The 22,045-nt window shown below is 39.5% G+C and overlaps 1 protein-coding gene across 7 annotated transcripts in view; it reads right to left on the bottom strand.

Moving 5' to 3' along the window:
• LPXN (leupaxin) overlaps positions 1-22,045 on the bottom strand; it is a 43,629-nt gene that overhangs the window by 7,697 nt on the left and 13,887 nt on the right. For 4 of the 7 annotated variants that reach the window (XM_089914774.1, XM_022591917.2, XM_089914775.1 and 1 more), the window contains 5 exons: positions 20,853-20,899; positions 13,064-13,163; positions 9,440-9,607; positions 8,341-8,514; positions 8,144-8,225 (listed from right to left, as the gene is read on the bottom strand). In XM_089914774.1, coding sequence (XP_089770900.1) covers positions 8,144-8,225; positions 8,341-8,514; positions 9,440-9,607; positions 13,064-13,163; positions 20,853-20,899 — 571 coding nt within the window. The remainder of the gene's footprint in view (positions 1-8,143; positions 8,226-8,340; positions 8,515-9,439; positions 9,608-13,063; positions 13,164-20,852; positions 20,900-22,045) is intronic. The other 3 variants (XM_022591921.2, XM_022591919.2, XM_022591920.2) reach the window with 1 other exon arrangement.

Genomic DNA, 22,045 nt, shown 5'->3' with positions numbered 1-22,045 from the left:
ATGGGTAAAGAAGACATGGCACATATACACAATGGAATATTACTCAGCCATAAAAAGAAATGAAATTGAGTTATTTGTAGTGAGGTGGATGGACCTAGAGTCTGTCATACAGAGTGAAGTAAGTCAGAAAGGGAAAAACAAATACTGTATCCTAACACATATATATGGAATCTAAAAAAAAAAATGGTACTGATGAACCTAGTTGCAGGGCAGAAATAAAGAGGTAGACATAGATAATGGACTTGAGGACATGGGGTGGGAGGGCAAAGCTGGGGCGATGTGAGAGTAGCATCGACGTATATACACTACCGCATTTAAAATAGTTGGTTGCTGGGAAGCAGCTGCATAGCACAGGGAGATCAGCCCGGTGCTTTGCGATGACCTAGAGGGGTGGGATAGGGAGGATGGGAGGGAGGCTCAAGAGGGAGGGGACGTGGGGACATGTGTATGCATATGGCTGATTTGCTTTGTTGTGCAACAGACACTAACAGTAATGTGAAGCAATTATACTCCAATAAAGATTAAGAAAAAAGAAAGATTTCTTTTAAATATATAAATATCTCAATCCTGGAAATTAATCCGTACAAATAATTCAAGAGAAGAAGATTCTACGTTTAAAGATAGTCATTACAGGACTTCCCTAGTGGTGTAGTAGTTAAGAATCCACCTGCCAATGCAGGGGACATGGGTTTGAGCCCTGGTCCAGGAAGATCCCACATGCCATGGAGCAACTAAGCCCGTGCGCCACAACTACTGAGCCTGCACTCTAGTGCCCGTGAGCCACAACTACTGAGCTGTGTGCTACATCTACTGAAGCCCGTGTGCCTAAAGTCCATGCTCTGCAACAAGAGAAGCCACCGCAACGAGAAGCCAAGCACACCACAACAGTAGAGTTGTGGTAGCCACAAGAGTAGCCCCTGCTCGCCGCCAAGTAGAGAAAGCCCATGTGCAGCGATGAAGAACCAACGCAGCCACAAATAAATAAATTAATTAATTAAAAAAAAATAGATAGTCATTACAACACTACTAAGACACCAGAAGTAATCTAACTATGCTATTACAAGCACATTGATTGCAGTTGTTTTCAGTATTTGGAACTATAATGCTTCAATGAACATCTTCAGGCATATAATCCATTATAATTTGTTTACATAATTATAATATAAGCCCTAATGGAATGACTGATATTATTTAAATTATTATTATAAAATTATGAAACAACATGGAGAAATGCTTAAGTTAAAAAAAAAGGAATTTCAGATACACTATAACTTTTGTATTCATAAATATTAATAAATGTAGAAAAATATTGGTAGGGCAAATTTTTTGTTGCATTAGGTTAAGAAGGTAATAGATTATAAATGAAATTTTATGCAAAGCCTTCTTATTGTCTCTACATTAAGAAAAAGAAAAATATAATAAACTAATGCATCCTCAAGCACTTATTCAAGTGATATATTCCCTCTGCTTCAAAAATCACTTCCCAAGATACCCAGATGGTTTGGCTCTTCACTTAACTCAGGAGTCTGCTTAAGAGAACAACTGATCAGATCACCCTATTTCAAACAGAACCCTGTCACTCTACCCACAACCTCTCCTGACACATAGAGCAAGTTAGTTAATTAGTTAGTTAGTTGGCTAGTTTGATTATTGTCTGTCTTTCTCACTAGCATACATGCATCATGAAGGCAGGAACTTTGTTTTTTGTTATTGTCTCCCTAGTACCTAGAATAGTAACTGACACACACATAGTAGCTGCTCAATAAATATTTAATGAATGAGCAGACATGTGAACAATATTACAATAGCAAAATTGAGACCATCAGCTTCAGAAGAAGGTTGCCCCACTTCAAGATTAACTAGAACATGTATAAACAGGTGAACTTTTCTGGAAGAAACTCTCTTTAGCATTTACAAGGAGAGTCTACCTAAAATGAAGAGGACTATTAGCAATCCCATTTGTGCAGGGAAGTACTTTGTACTGGTTCCAACTGAGGGCTCTCCCTACAGTATTAAATCAAAATTAGATTCTTCACAGCATTCCTCCCATTTTACAAGTGAGAAAAGGGAAGCTCAAAGAAATTACGTATAACCAATGTCAGTGGAAGAGCTGAAATTCAAATCTAGGCCTAACTTCAAAGCCTAACTTGGAATGTCACACCCCTAGCTTAAATGCATTCTGACCTTGACCTCTCTGTGGGAACTGAGAGTATTAGCTGAGCCCAAATATCATAACCCAATAACTTTGTAAATATGAGAGCTCTCTAACTGTGCCCCACCAAAATAGCGTGTAAGCAAAACATGCACTGTGGATTCGAAAGCAGCCCATCCAAGAAACATTATTTCTAGAAATACGCTTTGACAGTAGCAGCCAGACCCAAAACAGGCAATAGGCGTAGCCAGGGTTGGGACCCAAATCATGTAGCTGCAGTGGTCTGTCATCTGCGGTCACTTCTTGATATGCCTTACCTTGTTCAACTAGGCTTTCTTTGAAAAGCAGACAATTTAATAGACTTCTGAGGTCTCTATATCTAAGAATGTAAACTAATAATTTTATAAGCTGTCCTGTATTCTTTTCTACCTCTGACACACAGAAGAGCTCACTTCGCTTTTTCACTTTATCGAAGAATGTCTAGAGTCTGATCAAGTACAAAACTGAAAGCAGGCATGGGGGCTCCCTGGTGGCACAGTGGATAAGAATCTGCCTGCCAGGGCAGGGGACGCAGGTTCAATCCCTGGTCCAGGAAGATCCCACATGCCACAGAGCAACTAAGCCCCTGTGCCACAACTATGGAGCCTGCACTCTAGAGCCCATGAGCCACAACTACAGAGCCCGTGTGCCACAACTACTGAAGCCCGCATGCCTAGAGCCCGTGTTCCGCAGCAAGAGTAGCCCCCGCTCACCGCAACTAGAGAAAGCCCGCGTGCAGTAACGAAGACCCAACGCAGCCATACATACATACATAAATAAGTAAATAAATAAACTGAAAGCAGGCAGTCCTGCTATTTAAGAAAAACAAACAAACAACACCCACAACCATCTTTCTTGCTTTTGTGTGGCACACAAACTATAACGTGCATCCATCACCTGGAGAGTCAATATGCTGACTGCTGGGCCCCATCCCACCCAGAGTTTCTGATTCAGTAGGTTTGGGATGGGGCTCAAAAAATCGCATTCTTGACAAGTCCCCAAGGTGATGCTGATGCTTCATAAAGCAAATGGCGTAAAACTGTGCTTGCCTATAAGTAGGCGTTACTTGAGAAAATTATAAGACATTCCGATTGACCTAGGAATGACCCTCATCTAGGCATTTACAGGGTATCTGGTCTCAAGAATGAGACAGCAGAGAAGTAACAGCCTACGTTTCAACTCAGGCGAGTCTCAGGAGACGAATAAAAAGCAACCAGCCAAACTTGCTGTGATACCCCTGCATTTAGTAATCCAATAAACTGAGGAAGTTTCAGCACTAACTTTCCTGGAGGCTCTCTCTGGGGCCAATTACCTCTGGAGGACGGTTGAGAAACACTAACAATTAAAAGTGCCTTAGAGAGAAGAAGGGTGTTTATACTCTGGTGAGGCTCTTAGCCACAGGGGAAATTAGGGAGCACCTGCATGGCCTGGATAATGAACAACGAAAAGGAAAGACAACGGCACTGAGGACTCTAAGGCCCAATGTGCTTAGAAACTTGAACCGTAAAGAGGAATTCTCTGAACTGAAACAAAAATGCAGACGAATTTAATTTCCCAGGAGGCTCAGCAGTTAAGCTGTCATTACAGAAACTTTGGGTGTGACTATGTGACTTGGGGCAAGGCAGGATGCCTTGGACTCATTAATGGACTAACCATATGGCAGGAGACCCATTTACAGAAAACAAAGGATGAAAACAAAAATACAACCCAAGAGGAGCTTCTGATTAGTAAACGGCCCTTTTTGTCACTTGTCTCAATAAGTACGTTTTAAGTGTGGCTTCATATTGTCATGTAAAGTCATAAATGACCAAATCAGCCTTGTCTGGTTAGAAGGGGTCCCAGTCAAAAACAGTAAGAACCAGCTACCTTCATGGCACTTTCTGATCATCCATGAACAGGGTAGTTTTCTTTTGTATCTAACTTACGTCTCTTCTTGAAATACGTCTGCATCCTGTTATTCTGCTCTCAGGCAACTTCCACATCATAACCATCTGTGCGCAGCATTCACTTGCTGGCTGTTCTACTCAAGAAACCCTCAGACTCTAAGGCCACCAGTGCAGTATAAACTGGCCATGACTTAGCTTAAATCTCGGTGAAAAATGCTGCTTAACCAAAGTGCGATCTACAAATGAAAGACCTAATGATTTGTGAAAAGCATTGAACAAGCTTCAGTGAGCAAGCACATTACTACAAAGCGCTCTGACAACGGATTTTATCAGTGCCACTCTATCCAGGTCTGTCTTCAAATAAAGTGTACCGTGTAGGTGCCAAGAAAGTAAAGAGACAACAACAGCAGAAGAGGGATTGAGTCTCTGTCAAGGGGCAGTTATGATGGTGCAGAACAAAACATGGAACTGGCTGAAATGAGACCTGAATTTTAATTCTTTGATTTTCGAGTTGCATGACTTAAAAAAAAATCACTTTACCTCCCTGATGCTCAGTGTTTCCATCTATAACTTGGTAAAATGTGGGATAAAATTATTCTCTCAAAGTTGTGGTGGGGATGAAATGAATAATAGTTAGGAATATACAAAATAACCTGCCTGATATTTAGGACCCGACCTCCAGGAGAATGGCACAACACACAGGTTTATCTTCGCGCCTTCTTGAAACATCACCACAATAGTTAAAGAATTATTTAAAACAGAAAGGCTCATAGGAAAAAAGAGAAAAGGAAAGGACATGCCACAGATGAGATATCAATAAAATTCTCCAAAATTTAAAGTAGGTATTAGAGTGGCATGTAGCTTGGCAGAAAGAAAAAACAAGCTGAAACCTAAATCTCTGAAGGGGGAGGTGCCAATAAAACTCAAGCCATCCTGAGCTCCAAAACATCAAAGGGGCTCAGGAACTGAATGCATGAAATAGTCTTCAAGGCTGAAAACAGGATTGGTTGAAAGTCTGAAGAGCTGTCAGAAAATCAGATCTCTCATCTTACCATAAGATGCAGTGATTATTTCTATAAATTTCAAACCAGAGGGTCTCATTGATCAGGGATACTGGACATCATAAGAAAAGAAGTCAAGCTTTTTACTAAAAATTGAGAATTAAATAAAAGTTGGCATGCCGAATGGTGAAAACCCCATCCCCCAACCTCTTTCACTAACTTTTGTAATGTCAGCAAAGGAGAATATCTCTTTGGTGAAATCTATTCAAGATGAAAGACCTAAAATATTACTAGCCAGGGGCCCCGCAGCACAATGGCCAGAGTACCCTACCTGAGTGCCATACAGTTGAGTCCACCAGCCAACACGTTCTGCCTCACCCACAGAGCTTCCAGTTAGCATTTTAGTGTCTCACTCATTCTTAAATAAAAAATGGGCAACCAAAGGTCAGCAGCATTTGGCAAAGACCACTGTAACAAGATATTAGGCATCAAGATGTAATAGACGTCAAAGTTCGAAGTGGGCTGCAAGACATCCCTCAAAGTAGATAGCCACGGACTATTTTCACAAATCACTCACACCTAGGATATAAAACAGGTAAACAGAAGGGGAAATTGAGAGAGGGATTTCTTTGGAGAAAACTGTGCTATGTGTGCTCCACCACCACCACCAAGAAGCATGCGGTATGGTTCCGGCTAACCTCAAGTCAAGAGAGGGAACTCCGTGGGATCACTCAGAGAGCTGGGTATGTGTCCCCTGCCATTAGCGGGATACAGTCGATGGTACTTGACTCATCCCAGGTGAGCATCTGGCTGAAGGGGCCTATGGCAGCTGAACAGAGCGATGTGCCTGAAATTAACTGCAGTCCCCACCGACTGCAAGAGAAATATGCAAGTTTCCCATGGTCCATGTTTGAAACTGTGAGTGAGAGAGTTAATCTGGAACCATTATAATCACTTCTAAGTGATCACCTCGAGGGAACAATGAAAATCCTGCAGAAAAGAGTCTCTGTGGAATGGATCCTCAAAGATCCATGTACTAAGGGGAGAACGGCCAGCCAAGACATGTAAAGGGCCACCAACAATTTGTAATTGGATCCGGACTGAATCCACAAAAACATCCAAGTCAAAAAAGAAAGTCAGAGTTAAATGTCTGCCAGGCCTGGAGAGCACAAAGCAAATTAGACAAGTTAGAATTTTCCTGCCCTCCAGTCTCGCCTCTTCCACCCCTGTTTCAACCCTGGAGGGGTCAGCTATCAAGATTAGCAATGGGTAAGAGAGTGGAAGCAAGAAAGGACCAATGAAAGGCCACAACCCCCTTCCCTGGCCTCCTGCAGCTGAAAGGCCCCACCAGGGGAGAGAGTAGCTGTCACTTTAAAGTTGGAATGCTTTAGCTCTTACACAGACTGAATTACCTAAGGACTTAGATTTGTGTTTTGTGTCTTAAATTGATTTTCTATTTAGAAGAGTTTATTAAGAACAATAAAAAAAGACATGGGACTGCCCAAATCTTTATTTAGAAGAAAACTTTTCCCAGTGAGTTAATTCTAAAAGGACAGGAACAGAAAAAATAAAGAAGCTTTCTGATTCCATGCATGAATCATATTTGTTCAAAAGAAACATGAAAAGAAGTCAGAAAAAAATCAAGAAAATTCAGAAAACAGAAGGAAAAAAAAGCTTGCAAAAGGGGAAAAACAGGTCACATAGAAAGGATCAGGAACAAGAACAAAATTTTAAGAAAAAACTTCTCAACCGTGGAAGCTGGAAGACAGTGAAGCAATGTCTTCAGAATGATGAAGGGCAATAGTTTCCACCTAGAATTCTATGTCAGGGCAACTTAAGGTAGACAAAATATTCTCAGATATTCAAGGTTTCAAAACTTTTACCTCCTATTCATTCTTTCTCAGAAGCTACTGGAGGTGTGCTCCACCAAAATAAAGGCAATAACATGTATTGAAAGATAGAGGGAAATAGTAAAAATAATTCCCAAGATAGCGGCCCAGAATAACGGCTTCTCAACAGGCCTGAGGAGAAACCGTTTTAGGCAGGAGCAGAAGGGTCAAAGCCTCCTGGACAGCTGTCTCCAAGAAGAGACATCTTCATGGAACTGACATATTACCAGATGTGGCTGGCCCTTTTGAGAAGGGTTTCACAGCTCTGTCAGATAAATTAGTGATAAGTACAACGAAAATTGAGCTAATGAAAAAGGGATCCAAATATTAACTTCAGGAAAAAAACAAATGTATATGAAAAGGACACCATGATAATGATAACATCATCATTACCAGCCTCCACGTGCCAGGCATTGTTGTAAACGCTATACTGATACTGTCTCTTAAAATCTTCATAATGACCCTAGAAGGTAAGCATTATTATTAGGCCCATTTTACTCATGAGGAAAGTGAGGTACAAAGAGGTTAAATGACTTGAACAACATCACATAGCTGATAAATACCACAGCCCAGATTTGAACCAGACAGTCTAACCCCAAAATCCATGCTCTACTATATCAGTTTGTTACGTGGCTCAGCTGTGAGCAATATTTATGTGACTGTCAACGTCTACACACTGAATACTGATCTGACCTATAATTATGACCTAATTATAACTAAGAGAATGGGGGAGGAATTATGTTGGGGGTAGGTGGGGTAGTAATAAAATTTCTATATCCTCATCTCTCCTGGTAGAAAGTTAATACATCACGGTTAAAACTGGGGGGAAAAAATCAGTATATAGTAATATATTATTTAAAACATACAAATAAATAATAGAAGAAGCTAAAAAATTTACAGAGGAGAACTGGATTTGGCAGTGGAAAAAGGAAAAGCAAGGGACTGTTCTTTTTAATATTACTCTTGAAGTAACATTTGCATTTTTAAACTATGCGTTTGTATTTCTTTGATTAAAAAAGTCAATTTAAACAAAATTCATCAATGTTGGAAAAAGGTAGGGAGGGATGGCATTTGGTACTGAAATGGGCACTTGGATGGTAGAGGCAAGAACCAGGACCGACAAAGCAGATCAGGGAAAAGCTCTGCTGGTCTTCTTGTAACCACCCTGGGTCATACCTTCTTCACCAAACACCTCTCCACAGTGAGCGCAGAAGAAGTGCTCTGGGTGCCAGGTTTGGTTCATGGCCGTCAGCACTTTCTGGAAAAGAAACACACCAGACAGATTAAAATGCTACGGAGCTGTAAAACATGACCCCAGCTCTAAGTGAGGAGTAAAGGCTACATGAAAGCAGGGGGAAGGGCGATTTACTTACATCCAGGATGGGAGCAGCACAGTAAGCACAGCGTGGAGAAAAAAGGTGGTGGTAGTCCTTGGGGCAGTAGGCCAAGCCACTCCGCTCAAAGAAGGGACTGGAGCCAATCTCCTTTTTGCAGTGAGCGCAGACGAAGTGCTCCGGATGCCATGCTTGCCCTAGAGCATGGATCACCTGGAGAACAAAACAAAGCCTGGCAAGCGGGGGGCCCAGTTGGGGGCTCTAGGGTCCACAGGGGGCACGGCTCTGGAGGGCGCTCTTCCAACAGTATTCCATGTAAACGACTCCCCCTGGAGTTACACAACACTGAGGCCTAGACCTAGGTTCTACCCATGTGGTCTCTTGTCCGTACTTTATGGATAGTAAAACAGTGCCCAACTTTCCTGAGTGATCACACTGAGAAAAGCCTATAAATGATCATTTCCACTATACTGCCCCAGAGGATGGGAGAAACAAAATGGAGCATAGTAGGGATGGACAAGAGATAACTAACTATATCTCGGCATGGAAGGGATCCCTGGAAGAGGAGAAGGCCAATGACAGTTTTTATTCCTCTGATCTGAACACCTCATCTCACACCCCATGCAAAATCAGGTCTCAAAGCCCTTTACTAAGGTTTTGGTGAAGGATGATGCCCAAGCAGGAGTTTGTGGCCATGATATGGAGACGAGTGCAGCTAAAAATCGAAATCAGTTGATTTACACCCAGAATGTCTGAACAGAGGGAGCAGTGAGAAAGTTCCTCTGGGTGAAGGCAGTACAAGAAAATGGTTAAGAGCTCACACTCGGGAGCCAGACTCTCCTGGGTTTGGATCTTACCTCTACCTCCTACTAGACCTTGGACATGTCAGTTAATGACCCTGGGTCCTCGGGTTCCTCATCTTTATAAAGGGCTTGTGACCCCTGAAGGGCTAACGTGACAATTAAATAAAGGAATACTTGTAAAGTGCTTTGTTCAGTGCCTGGAGCACTGTAAGGGATCAGTAACTATTACTAAACTGTCTTAGAATATAAGGAGAAAGAGCAATCCTTAGTGGGATGGAGACAGACATACACACAGACATAGACGGATGTAGGATCAACGTCTTGGCCTATCCCACCTTTCCAGCAATCGGTTTCCAGCAGGAAACACAATGGCCCTTGGGCACTGTCGCAATTCCAAGGTCCTGCAGTTCCTGCTCCAAGCCCCCCAGCATTGAGTCCAGGGAGGCCTTGTGATCCTGCTTGTCTGGTAAGTGTTTCTTGCTTGTATCTGCTTTCACTGTAACCTGTATCACGAAGAGAACCATAAAGAGACTCATCCTCACCGGCATCTTCTGCATGATCCCTTAGTCTTTTGCTAACCTTCCTCCAAGGCACTGGGAGAATCTAACATTGTAACACCAATAAAAATGCTTTCATTTCCTTTTCATTCTGAGTTCCTCAGGGCAAATGAAATCTGACTAATCTTCCTCTGTTTGCAAATCTTTTCTGGCAATAGGAAATTGAATATATGAAGATGATACTTTATCTCTTATGATGACTACAGGTCAACAATTAACCTTATCTTCTTTTTATTCACTTATTTTGCAATATTTATTGGGCACCTGGTTTGTGCCACTCACTGCTCTAGGCTCTTGGTATAGAACAATGTACGAGACCAACCAAGTGTCTGCCGTCATGCAGTTTACATTCTCTGGGTAATAGACAATAAGCAATTAAAGAAATAAATATATGATGTATATCTCAGGTGGAGATAAGCTTAAGTTATATATTGAGACAAATGACAGAGGGTGGAATGGAGAGGAAAAACTGATTTAGATGAGGGTGACCGGAGAAGGCTCTCTAAGAAGGTGATATCTGAGCAGATATTTGAGTGATGCACTGACATCTAGAAATATTGATATTTGTGGGAAAAGCATTCCAGAGGGAAGGAAGGCCCAGAGGAAGGAGACAGTCTGACACATAAAAAGAAAAGTAAAAAAGGTCAGTAGGGCTAGAGCAGAGGGAGTGAGTCAGGAAAAAATGATGGAAAAAGAGGCAAAGATCACAGAGGGCCCTCAGGATAAAAGCTGAAGTTTTATTCCAAGGGTGATGGAACCATTTTGTTTCAAGCATGAGAGTGAAAGAATCTGATTTACAAGATCCTTGTGGTAGCCGAGTGAGGAATTAGGTGTGCGCAAGCCAGAGTGGAATTAGAGGCACTAGTTAGGCAGGAGACCATTATAACAGCTCAAACTAGAAATGACTTGGACCAGTGTCAGTGGAGAAGGCGGTGAGAAGTTGTCAGATAAGACTTGCTGATGGATTGGATTTATTGAAGCAAAACTCCAAAACAGTTATTATAAAATGTTCAAAGGAAAAACCTCAAATTACAAAACAGAACAAATTACAAATTGCCCAACTTATCCTTCGTCAACTCTTGTCCTGAGATTCCATCTCTCTCAACTCCTTTCCAGCTGGGCTACTGCAACCATCTATCTAATACTTCCTGATCAGAGAACTACAATGATTCTCCAATGCTTCCAGCATGGATTTTTTTTTTTTTTTTGCAGTATGCGGGCCTCTCACTGTTGTGGCCTTTCCTGTTGCGGAGCACAGGCTCCGGACGCGCAGGCTCAGCGGCCATGGCTCACGGGCCCAGTCACTCTGCGGCATGTGGGATCTTCCCGGACCGGGGCACGAACCCATGTCCCCTGCATTGTCAGGCGGACTCTCAACCACTGCGCCACCAGGGAAGCCCCTCCAGCATGGAATTTGCAGCATCGGATGGACATTCAAAGTCTCCCATCCACTGCCCTCGCTTTACCTTTCCAATCTCATCTTTTATTCCTCAGTAAAAAGCCTCCATTGTTTAAAGCCAGCCAGGTTCCCTGCAGTCTCCTGAATGTGATCTGTTACTGTCTGCCTTCACGTCTCTACTTATCCACTTTTTACTGCCTGGAATAACCTCACATTATCTCACTAATCCAAAATGCTCATTTCCCTTCAAGAATCTTATCATATGACACATTTCCTTCCTCCTCTCATATAATGTTAGTGCCGAAGAGAGTAGTGTTCAAAAGGTTAACATGGAAAAGGCCTGAAAGCACCTAAGTAAAAACACAATAATGTATCTATAGCTACACATCGTACATTTACATCTATAGCTATTTGCTGGTATATTCCAGAATACTTTTGAAAGGGTATGTAAAAAGTAGAAAGATTTTTTTTCTAGTATTTTCAGATATACAGTGCAATGAGGAATGCACCCAGCTTTACTGTAGACATTAAAGAAACCTTGTTTCTGATATTCATTCATTTGTCCCTCTAATAAGTACGCATTATCCATAATGTATCAGGAACAGTGCTGGGCACTGGAAGTCCAAAGGTGAGCCACAGAGATAAGCTTCCTGCCCTTCCAATCACACACATTTTTATACACTGCCCTGAAATTATTTCATAGTCATTTCATGGGTGCATATCATATCCCCCAACCAATTCAGAATGGATGGATTCTCTACCTTAAGAATTCTAGCTCAATATTCTGTAATAACCTAAATGGGAAAAGGACTATATACTTGTATATGTATAAGTGAATCACTTTTTTGTACACCTGAAACTAACACAACACTGTTAATCAACTATACTCCAACATAAAATAGTTTAAAAAAAGAATGAATTCTAGATGATAATTCCCTTAATAAATTCTTAGGTCCATTTATGTCAGTTCCATTCCCTGCCAGGTCAGTGAGCTTGCCACCCATGCTCTGGAGACTAGAACAAGGGGGCAGATTTTATCTCAGTATGAGTTTAGGACTCATCCTTCCTACTGTCAAAGCCACACTTTGCTCTCCCTTGCCCTGACCCAGCTTTCCCACGGGTCTCCTCCATCCCACTCAGGGGGTTCTCTTTAACAGCCCTTCCACACTTTATCCAGCTTTAGTGGCAAACGATCTTTCTTTTATTCTATAAGTGTCACAGAGTCTTATGCCTCATTTTATCAAGCACACTCCAAGCCCCTTGAGATCAGAACCCATATCACAGTATCTTTTATGTCCAGATAATACACCTTAAAAAAACTGATACAGGGCTGCCCTCGTGGTGCAGAGGTTGAGAGTCCGCCTGCCGATGCAGGGGACACGGGTTCGTGCCCTGGTCCAGGAAGATCCCACATGCCGTGGAGCGGCTGGGCCTGTGAGCCATGGCCACTGAGCCTGTGCGTCCGGAGCCTGTGCTCCGCAACGGGAGAGGCCACAACAGTGAGAGGTCCGCATACCGCAAAACAAACAAACAAAAAAACGGATACAAATGAACTTATATACAAAACAGAAATGGACCCACAGACATAAAAAGCAAACTTATGGTTACCAAAGGAGTAAAGGGGTGGCGGGGGGTAAATTAGGAGTTTGGGATTAACATATACACACTACTATATATAAAACAGATAACCAACCAGGACCTGCTGGATAGCACAGGGAACTATACTCAATATTTTGTAATAACCTATAAGGGAAAAGAATCAGTTATATACACACACACACAACTTAATCACTTTGCTGTACCCCTGAAACCAATACAACATATTGTAAATCAAGTATACTTCAGTTTAGAAGAAATACATAGTACAAATTTGAGTTCATCCATTGAATTAAATTTAGTATGGCAAAATGAATAATGACTTAGGAGAGTTTCTCAAGGGGGAATGCAGAGCTGAGTTCACAGAGATAAGACCCTGAAGGCTGTATCGCAGGGACTGTGCTCACCTGGGTCTGCATTTCACACAGGTGGGCCATCAGCTCCTCCAACTGCACAGCTGCTGAGGTTTTAGGAGGTGGTGGTGATTCCTTTGGCTCCTGGACCTCACTATAGGGAGAAAACAAAAAATCATACCAACACATCAAACTCAAATAAATGTTAGGCCATGTATAAAGTACCAGAAAACGCAGTTTTAACTATTAACCCCTTAGATATGACTAAAACTAGAGACAGAGACTATTTTTCAAAAATAGGTACTAAACATCTGAACAAGGTCTCCCTGCCTTTGTCTCCATGTCTCCCTCTGGTCGTCTCAAAAACGGACTATTGTTCTCAAGTGCATGAAGAAAAGTGCCGGACCTATAGCTGGGTGGCCATTCTCCCCCAACAACCAGGAAAAAAGCAGCCTCTGAAAAGAGTTTGAAGACCACGGTCCAATGTGTATTTTTTATTTTAACAGCATTCTTTTTAAAATTATAGGGCTTCCCTGGTGGCACAGTGGTTGAGAGTCCGCCTGCCGATGCAGGGGACGTGGGTTCGTGTCCCGGTCCGGGAAGATCCCACATGCCGCAGAGCGGCTGGGCCTGTGAGCCATGGCCGCTGAGCCTGTGTGTCCGGAGCCTGTGCTCCGCAACGGGAGAGGCCACAACAGTGAGAGGCCCGTGTACTGCAAAAAATAATAATAATAATAAAATAAAATTATAAAGTATTATATCTTCTTTCAGTTACTGTCAAGTGAAAGACAAAAAATAAATATATAATATACATACTATATATTTATATGTTTAATATATATTTATATATATTTATATAACATATATATTTATATATATTTATATATATATTTATATAATTTTATATATTTATATAATATATAAAATACATAAAAATAAATAAATACAGAGAAGACATTGGTCCATGGGCCCCAGAAACAGTAAACAGAGTTTTATTCAAATACCTGCATAATCATTAGTAAAATGAACCACATGTGAGGACACAAAATAGAGTCTAATAAATTCTAAGAAGTAAATCATACAGACCATATTCTATCTACTTAAGTAAAAATAAAGTAATTCTAAGTAATTCTTGGGAGAAAGAAAAAATTAACAATTTTCAAACTATTTAGAAATAGCTATAAAATCACACATGCTCTTCAGAGTTGAAAGCAAAATGTTATTGAAAGGAAAAATATAAATAGACTTAGGTGCAATATTGAAAAATAAAAAAGACCAGAAGCAAATGAAACATCCAACTCAAGACTCGCAAAATATAAAATAATAATTAAACAGAAGGAATAAAAGCATAAATCAATTAAACAGAAAACAAGTCAAAAAAACTAACAGCTTTTTGGGAGCGTTGTGTAAATTACCAAGTACATAATAAAATATGGAAATATCACCCAATAGGTTCAATGAATATCTCAGAAACTTGGTACTAAAACCAAAGACAGAATGGTGTACGTGTGTGTGTGTGTGGTAGTGTGCACACCAGTCATCCAAGAATGGTTCAACGTTACAAAAAGGATTATTATAATTCACTATACTAACAGAAAAAGAGAAAATCTTTATAAACATACTGAGAAGTACTGAAAAGCAATTGAAAACAAATTTAACCACCATTCCTGTTGTTGAAGATCGAGGAGAAGAAAAATTCTATAACCTGACAAAATATGTCTATAAAAATCTATAACAAGCCTCATATTTAATAGTCAAATACTAAACACATTTCTAATTAAGGGAAGAGGAGGACAAGGCTCCTACTGTCATTGCTAGTCTCCAATATTATTCCAGAATGCATTAGCAAATGCATTTAAAAGTAAAAATAAGAGTTTTATATATTTTAAAGAAAAACGTAAAGCACTCTCACTCTTTTTAAATATATAATAATATTCCTATAAAATGAGAGATAAATGATATAACAACTATTATAATGAATTTTTAAAAATCAGGATGGCTACAAGATACAAGAATAAAATGAAATAATTAGTGTCTTTCCTATAGACCAGGGGTAACTGATTTGAAAATCCAATGAGGAGAAAAATGTGTTCACAATACCAAGAAAAAAATATATTAAGTATTAAAGAATAAATCTAACAAGAAATGTGTAAGATTTCTATGAAGAAAAATCACTAAAAAGACCTACCTAAATAAAGATGCATAATATGATGTCAGTTTCTCCCAATTAAACTATAAATTCAATGTAATCCATACAAAAATTATAATCGAATTATTCAAGTCCATAGGCTGATGCTAAAATTCAATACAAGCGAGAACACTCAAGGCAATTTTGAAGGAAAAAAAAAAAAACAGGGATAACTTGTCCCAGTAGATGCAGTATCCTATAGAGTGATAATAATTTAATTTGTGTGATGTTGGTAAAGAAACAGACAAGTAGATCAAAAGTAGGGTAGACTAGAAAACCCAGAAACAGACTCTGGTACCTATGAGCACTTTGCATATGGTAAACATGGCATTTCAAATAATCAGAAACAGACTATTAGAATCAAGGTACATGATAACCTATTTGGAACACAATACACACTGTACACACAAATGTGTTTTTAATGAATTCAAGATATAAATGTTTAAACAAAAATACTAGAAGAAAATGGAGGATTTTTTAATAATTTGGAGTGATAAAGACTTTCCTAAGAATGGCATAAAACTGAAGTGATGTCAAAAAAGAAAACATATTGATAAAGATAGTATTAAAAAATTTAACATGAGTAAATATTTAAAACATAAACAATATTCAAATATTTAAAAGTTGATTAATCAATAGTAAAAATATAACCCAAGAGAAACCTGAGCTAAGGATTTTTTAAAAAGTAAGTTTCAGAAAAAGAAATTTGAATGTTTACTACATAAAAATATACTCAATCTCAATCTTTAATATGGAAATTAAATGGTGAGATACCATTTTTTTCCCGTGATTCAAAGTTTTGAAAGATTGACAATATGCAGTGTTGGCAAAAGCCAGGGTTATATCTACACAGATACATTTACATATATTATAGGTAGCTACATAAATTATAAAACCCTTTGCAAGGCAGCATCTATCAATATTTCAAATGCATATGCCCTTGGATGCAGCAATTTCACTTCTAAGACTCTACCCTACAGAAAAATTGGACATATCTATAAAGATATACGTACAAGAACATTCCTTAAAACACAAAAACAGAATAGTTTTTATGAGCAAATTGAAACTAAACTAAATGAAAATATAGTCAAATAAATTATGGTCCACCCATGCTATAGAATAACCCTGCAGGTGCTAAAAAGAATGCCGACATAGAATTTTATGAACTAAGGAAGACTTCTAATTCGTATTGTTAACTTAAAAAAGCAAGGCCCAGAACAGTATGAAAAATATTCTTCCATTTATGTAATTTTAAAAGCACAGATACATAAGTATGAATATGCATACACAAAGGTCTGTAAGAAGACATACCTACCGGCACAGTTACCTAAGGAGCTGGTAATTAGGTGGTGGGAGGAAAGACTCTTCTGGAGGTGGTCTCACATCTTACCCTGTATATCTCGCATTTCTTTGACTATTTTTTTTTTTGGTGGTGCCAGCGTGGCTTGCGGGATCTTAGTTCCCCAACCAGGGATTGAACCCGGGCCCAGCAGTGAAAGCAGAGTCCTAATCACTGGACCACCAGGGAAGTCCCTTCTTTGACTTTTTTTAAAGACTATTTTTTAGGGCAGTTTTAGGTTTACAGCAATATTAAGCAGAAGATACCTCTCTGACTTTTTATATATGTGAGTTTATAAAATAATTGTGTACATGAAGTTGTATTTTCAAAACAAAGGTCCTCTATACTAGAAAAGAAACAATGATGAAAACAGGTGAGGCGGTAGGGGTGGCAGATGGGGCATCAGCAGTACAATTCTCACGTGTATCTTAGTTATACACACATGCACACATTCATAAATAACGATTCCATAAACAACCTTCCATATACTACATTAATACAGTTACACTGTTGTGAGTCCTACTAAAATTATTTTTAAATATAAAATTAATATGTTAAATGTAGAACATTTTAAAACTGCAGAGGAATACAAAGAAAAAACTAAACCACACATAATCTTCCTTTTGAGAGGCAGTTAATTCTCTAGACATGCTGGCTTACACTTTTACACTCTTCTGTGATTGTGTATGATTTTAGAAAATTTGAATATTACTGTTTTTTTCATGTTTTAAAGTTAACATTTTTCCATATCCTTATGCACATTCTTATCTTTGCAAACGTAATAGTTAACATTTATTGAGTGTGTATACTACACCAGGCACTCTGTAAAGGGTTTTACACATGTTCTCTTTAAATCCTCATAAAAACCTTAAAGGTAAGTTTTATCACTCCCAGATGAAAAAACTGGGGCCTAGGGAAGTTAAAAACTTTGCTCTACCCAATACAGATGGCAAATAACAGAGTTTGGGCCTGCAGACTGTGAAGCTTTTGTTTTCTATCACTAAATTATCTTTTAAAATGATATATAAAGGCTATATAGTTTCCAAATGCATAATGTGCCATAATTTATTAAATCAATCACTTATTGTTAGACACCTAGATTGCTTCTGATTTTCACTGTTATAATCAACACTGCTACATAAATATTTGATATTTATTTCCATAGAGTACACTCTGAGAAGTGGAATCACTGGGTTATATAGGTAACTGACTCTGGAATAATGTTTGCAATCAACATTAACCAAGAAGCTTAGCTAACACCCACCAAACTGTGTGTGTGTGTGACAGAGACACAAACACACACACACACACAAAGCAATAAATAAAACCAAATATTCTACGTCTTTCACTAAATATATTTTCAAAAATGACAACAAAGTCTTACTACTTTACTTATTTTTATGTATTTATCAGCTAGGGAAAAATTAGAAGGAAGATGCTTATCGTCCTCTCTTAAGAAAAAAAGACTATCTCTTGGGTACAACAGGTCCTGCTACTGACTCAGTTTGAGCATTTAACAAGGAAAATTTAGGAGGAAGTGGATCTCTTCCCTTCTTAAAAGACTTTGCCTTTTAGGTACAACATGGCCTCCTGCCCCACATAAGTTTGGGTTGTTTTTTTGTTTTTTTGGAGTAGGGGTGTTTAATCTAAGAACAAAAATGGTCAGGTGACTGATTACAAGTGACTGATTTAGTTCTTGGAGGCTTCCAACAAAGTCCGGAGGCGCTCTCTCTCACAACTCTTTTCAGGCATAATCCCTTAGTAATTGCCGCCACAGGCATGTGTCTTAGAAATACAAAAGGCAGCGGGACTGGGAACACATTCTTCTGCCCTGTGCCCCAGTGTAGGATAAATGTAGTTTCTTATATGGGTCTGTATAATCATAAAAACCTGTCCATCTCACAGGTGGGGTATACTTGTGCTTATTGAAAGAACTCTTACTGGTTTCTAACTAGACTCCTAGTGCAGTGTATAAAGAGAAACAGATCATTGCCAAAATACCCTAAGAGTAATTGAGTCAACAATATAAACTTCTAAATAAGAAATAAGAGACCTTGAAGAGTTGATGTTTGCCTCACTACAGGAAATGTTTGTGAAAAGAGAGAAACCTCAAATCAGAGCTCCTTTGATTTGTCCCCAGACCTATTGAAGATGATACAGGCGCTTAGCATGCCATCAGCAACAACTTCATTACTCGGAGGTTTTAATAATACAAATACAAGAGATGCGTTTAAAAAAATCCAGACTTCTCAAGTGAGGGGCTTCAATTTTTTTCCCCATTCATTCCTCTGCAATATTTTTATGAAGTCTCCCTCCCTATTCTTACCAAAATTCTTTCTGTTCATATAAAAGATACATTTCTAAATACTATCATACTGTTATATTCATGACTAGTATTTCAAGGTATTGGTACTTTTAAAGTTGAAACGAATGTTTGGTTAATTTAAGCAAGCCAGAGGAAATGGTGGAAACAATGCAGGAATCTTGTTTCTGTGTCTCACGCTCCATCTGTACACGTGAGCCTTGCTGGCTCTGAATTATACCAGCCTCGGGTTTGCATCAGTCCATTACATATTTACTAGGCCACCTGGATTTCATATCACTCTCCCACTCGGATCTACACAGTAAGTATCATTCAGTAATGGTTAAGTACATCGATCAAGGTCCACTCAGGAAAATACAAACACTAGGAGTAAGAAGAAGGAATTTAATCCAGAAATTTGATTACACAGGTGATGGGAGAGCTAAGAAGCAAACAGAAAACAATGAGGGAACCCAGAGATTAGCTACAGCAGGAAGCCATGAGGCCAAAGGGACAAAGCAAAGAGGCAAAGTTACCAGAGCCCAGGAGCCCAGGTTAACAGGCATAAACTGGAACCACGGCAGACCTGTTTTTCTCCAGCTGAAGCCATAAAAGTAGATATAACTGCTGACAGAGACACTGTGGAGAGAGAGATTGGGGGAGCAAAGGCCCTAAATTTCCCTGCCTTTCACCCTCCAGTCTCTCCACAGTGCCTCCCATTGGTTGAAACCAGTAAAAGCCTACAGACCCTGGAGCCTGGAAAACCCAACCTGCAGGGTTCAGCTCCCCTGGAGTACAGAGCAGAGCAAGAGAAGAGGGAGAAAGGGGTCTGATGGAAAATAGATCACAGATTTGTACTACAGAGGAGGGGGTGTCAATAAGTTACCACTGGCATGCCATCAACTGATCACAATGCCAGATATACAGGAAAATGGCTGTTGGTTGGGCTGGTTCTCATCGTATACATTCCTGTGTTTATTAGTATTTCCATTAAAGTCTTGGTTTTCTCAATTTAAAAAAAAATCAGTATTAACTGAGAGCCTATTGTGTACCAGGTACTGTTTTGTTGTTGTTGTTGTTGTTTTGCTCTGTTTTCATTTTTTTACAAGGGGGAGAGACAGGAAGGCCTATGAGACACACCCGCCAGGCAGCTTCCTAGAACTGGAATAAGCTGGCATGTGTATTAGTAAACTGGCTTCACTCCCGTCAAAGTAGAAAGTGCCTTAAAGTGGGGGGTTGTAAAAAGACTTCAAAAGATAGCACAGGTCCTTCCCGTATTTTTACACCGTGTGTGCCCTATTGGTTGCAATTCTGAAACCAAGTCATATGTGCTGTAGTACTCTTCACCAAGCATGGACCTTCACTATCTACATTTTCAACCTTTGTTTCCCAGAATGCTGTCTCACTTTTTTTTAAAAATTGCAAGCTATAACTGAAGAGAGACAGGAAAAGTGGCCTTTTAATTTTTTTAGACTGTCAATTCTGCTTTGGCCAGAAGAGATAATTTAGTAAGTGGATCTGTTTCAATATGTAACTTTTATTAAAAGGAAATCCCTCCATCACTAAATACATTTTGAGCAAATATGGAAAGAAGTATATATTCATTAATCTTCCATGGAGACACACTGTTTTAGTGCAGCCCTGATCCTAGGTCTGATTTTGTCGGCACCCTGCTGAAATTTCTTTAGGTGTTTTCTCTTTTGTGAACTGAAGCATGATATCTGAAATGGCTGGGCCAAAACATCTGTGGTGACTTGGACTATTTACACTTTTTCAGGTGGTAAAGGAAATAGCAGAGCCCACCAGCCTGGACAACCCATCTAAAAGCCAGGCTCCTTGAGAAAGTGCCAAGTCAGCTGGGCAGAAATCCACCTCCGCTCACAGATCATGGAAAGAGGGGGAGGGTAGTAGGAATCCTAATAATAAACACCTACAAAGCAAATTATGGTCCAAACACAGGTGATAACAATTATCTAATAAACTTAATTTTTTAAATATTTAATTAAAAAAATACCTGTGGACATGGGGCTCCTGGATTTTGGTAGTACACACGAGCTGCACCTAAGACATATAAGTGAACGAGAAGAAAGAATGAATTTCTGTTGGATGCTGGATAAACAAGGTCCTACTGTATAGCACAGAGAACTATATTCAATACCCTGATACTAACACACCACTGTAAAGCAATTATACTCCAATAAAGATGTTAAAAAAAATATACTGTGGGGCTTCCCTGGTGGCACAGTGGTTGAGAGTCTGCCTGCCGATGCAGGGGACATGGGTTCGTGCCCCGGTCCGGGAAGATCCCACATGTCGTGGAGCAGCTAGGCCTGTGAGCCATGGCCACTAGGTCTGCGCATCCGGAGCAACGGGAGAGGCCACAACAGTGAGAGGCCCACGTACCGCAAAAAAAAAAAAAAAAAAAAAATATATATATATATATATACTGTGATAAACCATAATGTAAAAGAATACAAAAAAGAATACGTATATATATGTATAACTGAATCACTTTGCTGTACAGCAGAAATTAACACAACATTGTAAATCAACTATACCTCAATAAAATAATTTTTTAAATAAAAAAAAAATGTTGGTACTTATCTACACCCAGAGTTAGAAGATGTTTTTACCTTCTAAAGGGGACGATAACTAGCCTATCTCTGAAATCTCCTTTCACAAGGCAGAGGAGTACCAGTCATCCCACAGAGAAAGGCCAAATTCTAAGCACAGTAGCTGGCATGTGAACAAATACGGTGTCCCCCTCCCTGCCCTAAAAGCACTGACATAGAGAAGTCATGGTACTCAGAAAAGAACCATAAGACAAACAAAATGAGTCAGAGCAAAGCCCCTTTAACTAGACAGGATGGTGTCTAGGGGAAGACTATAACACAATTAAATTTAACATACCAAAAGAAATAATGAGTAACTCTAAAGGGTAGTTGGCCAGTAGTTTATTTCACGAACAAATATTTATTGAGTGCCTGTCATGTGCCAGGGCTGGGGATGCAGGAGTCAACAAACAAAACAAAACAAAGGAACAGAAATGGTTCCTGAGCCTTACATTATGGTGGTGAGAAACAGATAATAAATTAATATGTAAAAAAATAATACAAATTAATGAAGGGTAGGAGATAAGAAATGGGGGAGGGATGGCATTTATAAATGTATTGGTTGGGGAAGGACTCACTGAGAGAGGGGCACTTG

Source organism: Delphinapterus leucas, chromosome 7, assembly GCF_059928025.1.
Source record: "Delphinapterus leucas isolate spDelLeu-1000000601 "Yukka" chromosome 7, BTC_Dleu_Yukka2, whole genome shotgun sequence".
NCBI lineage: Eukaryota > Metazoa > Chordata > Mammalia > Artiodactyla > Monodontidae > Delphinapterus > Delphinapterus leucas.
This window is presented reverse-complemented; position numbering and strand designations above follow the sequence as displayed.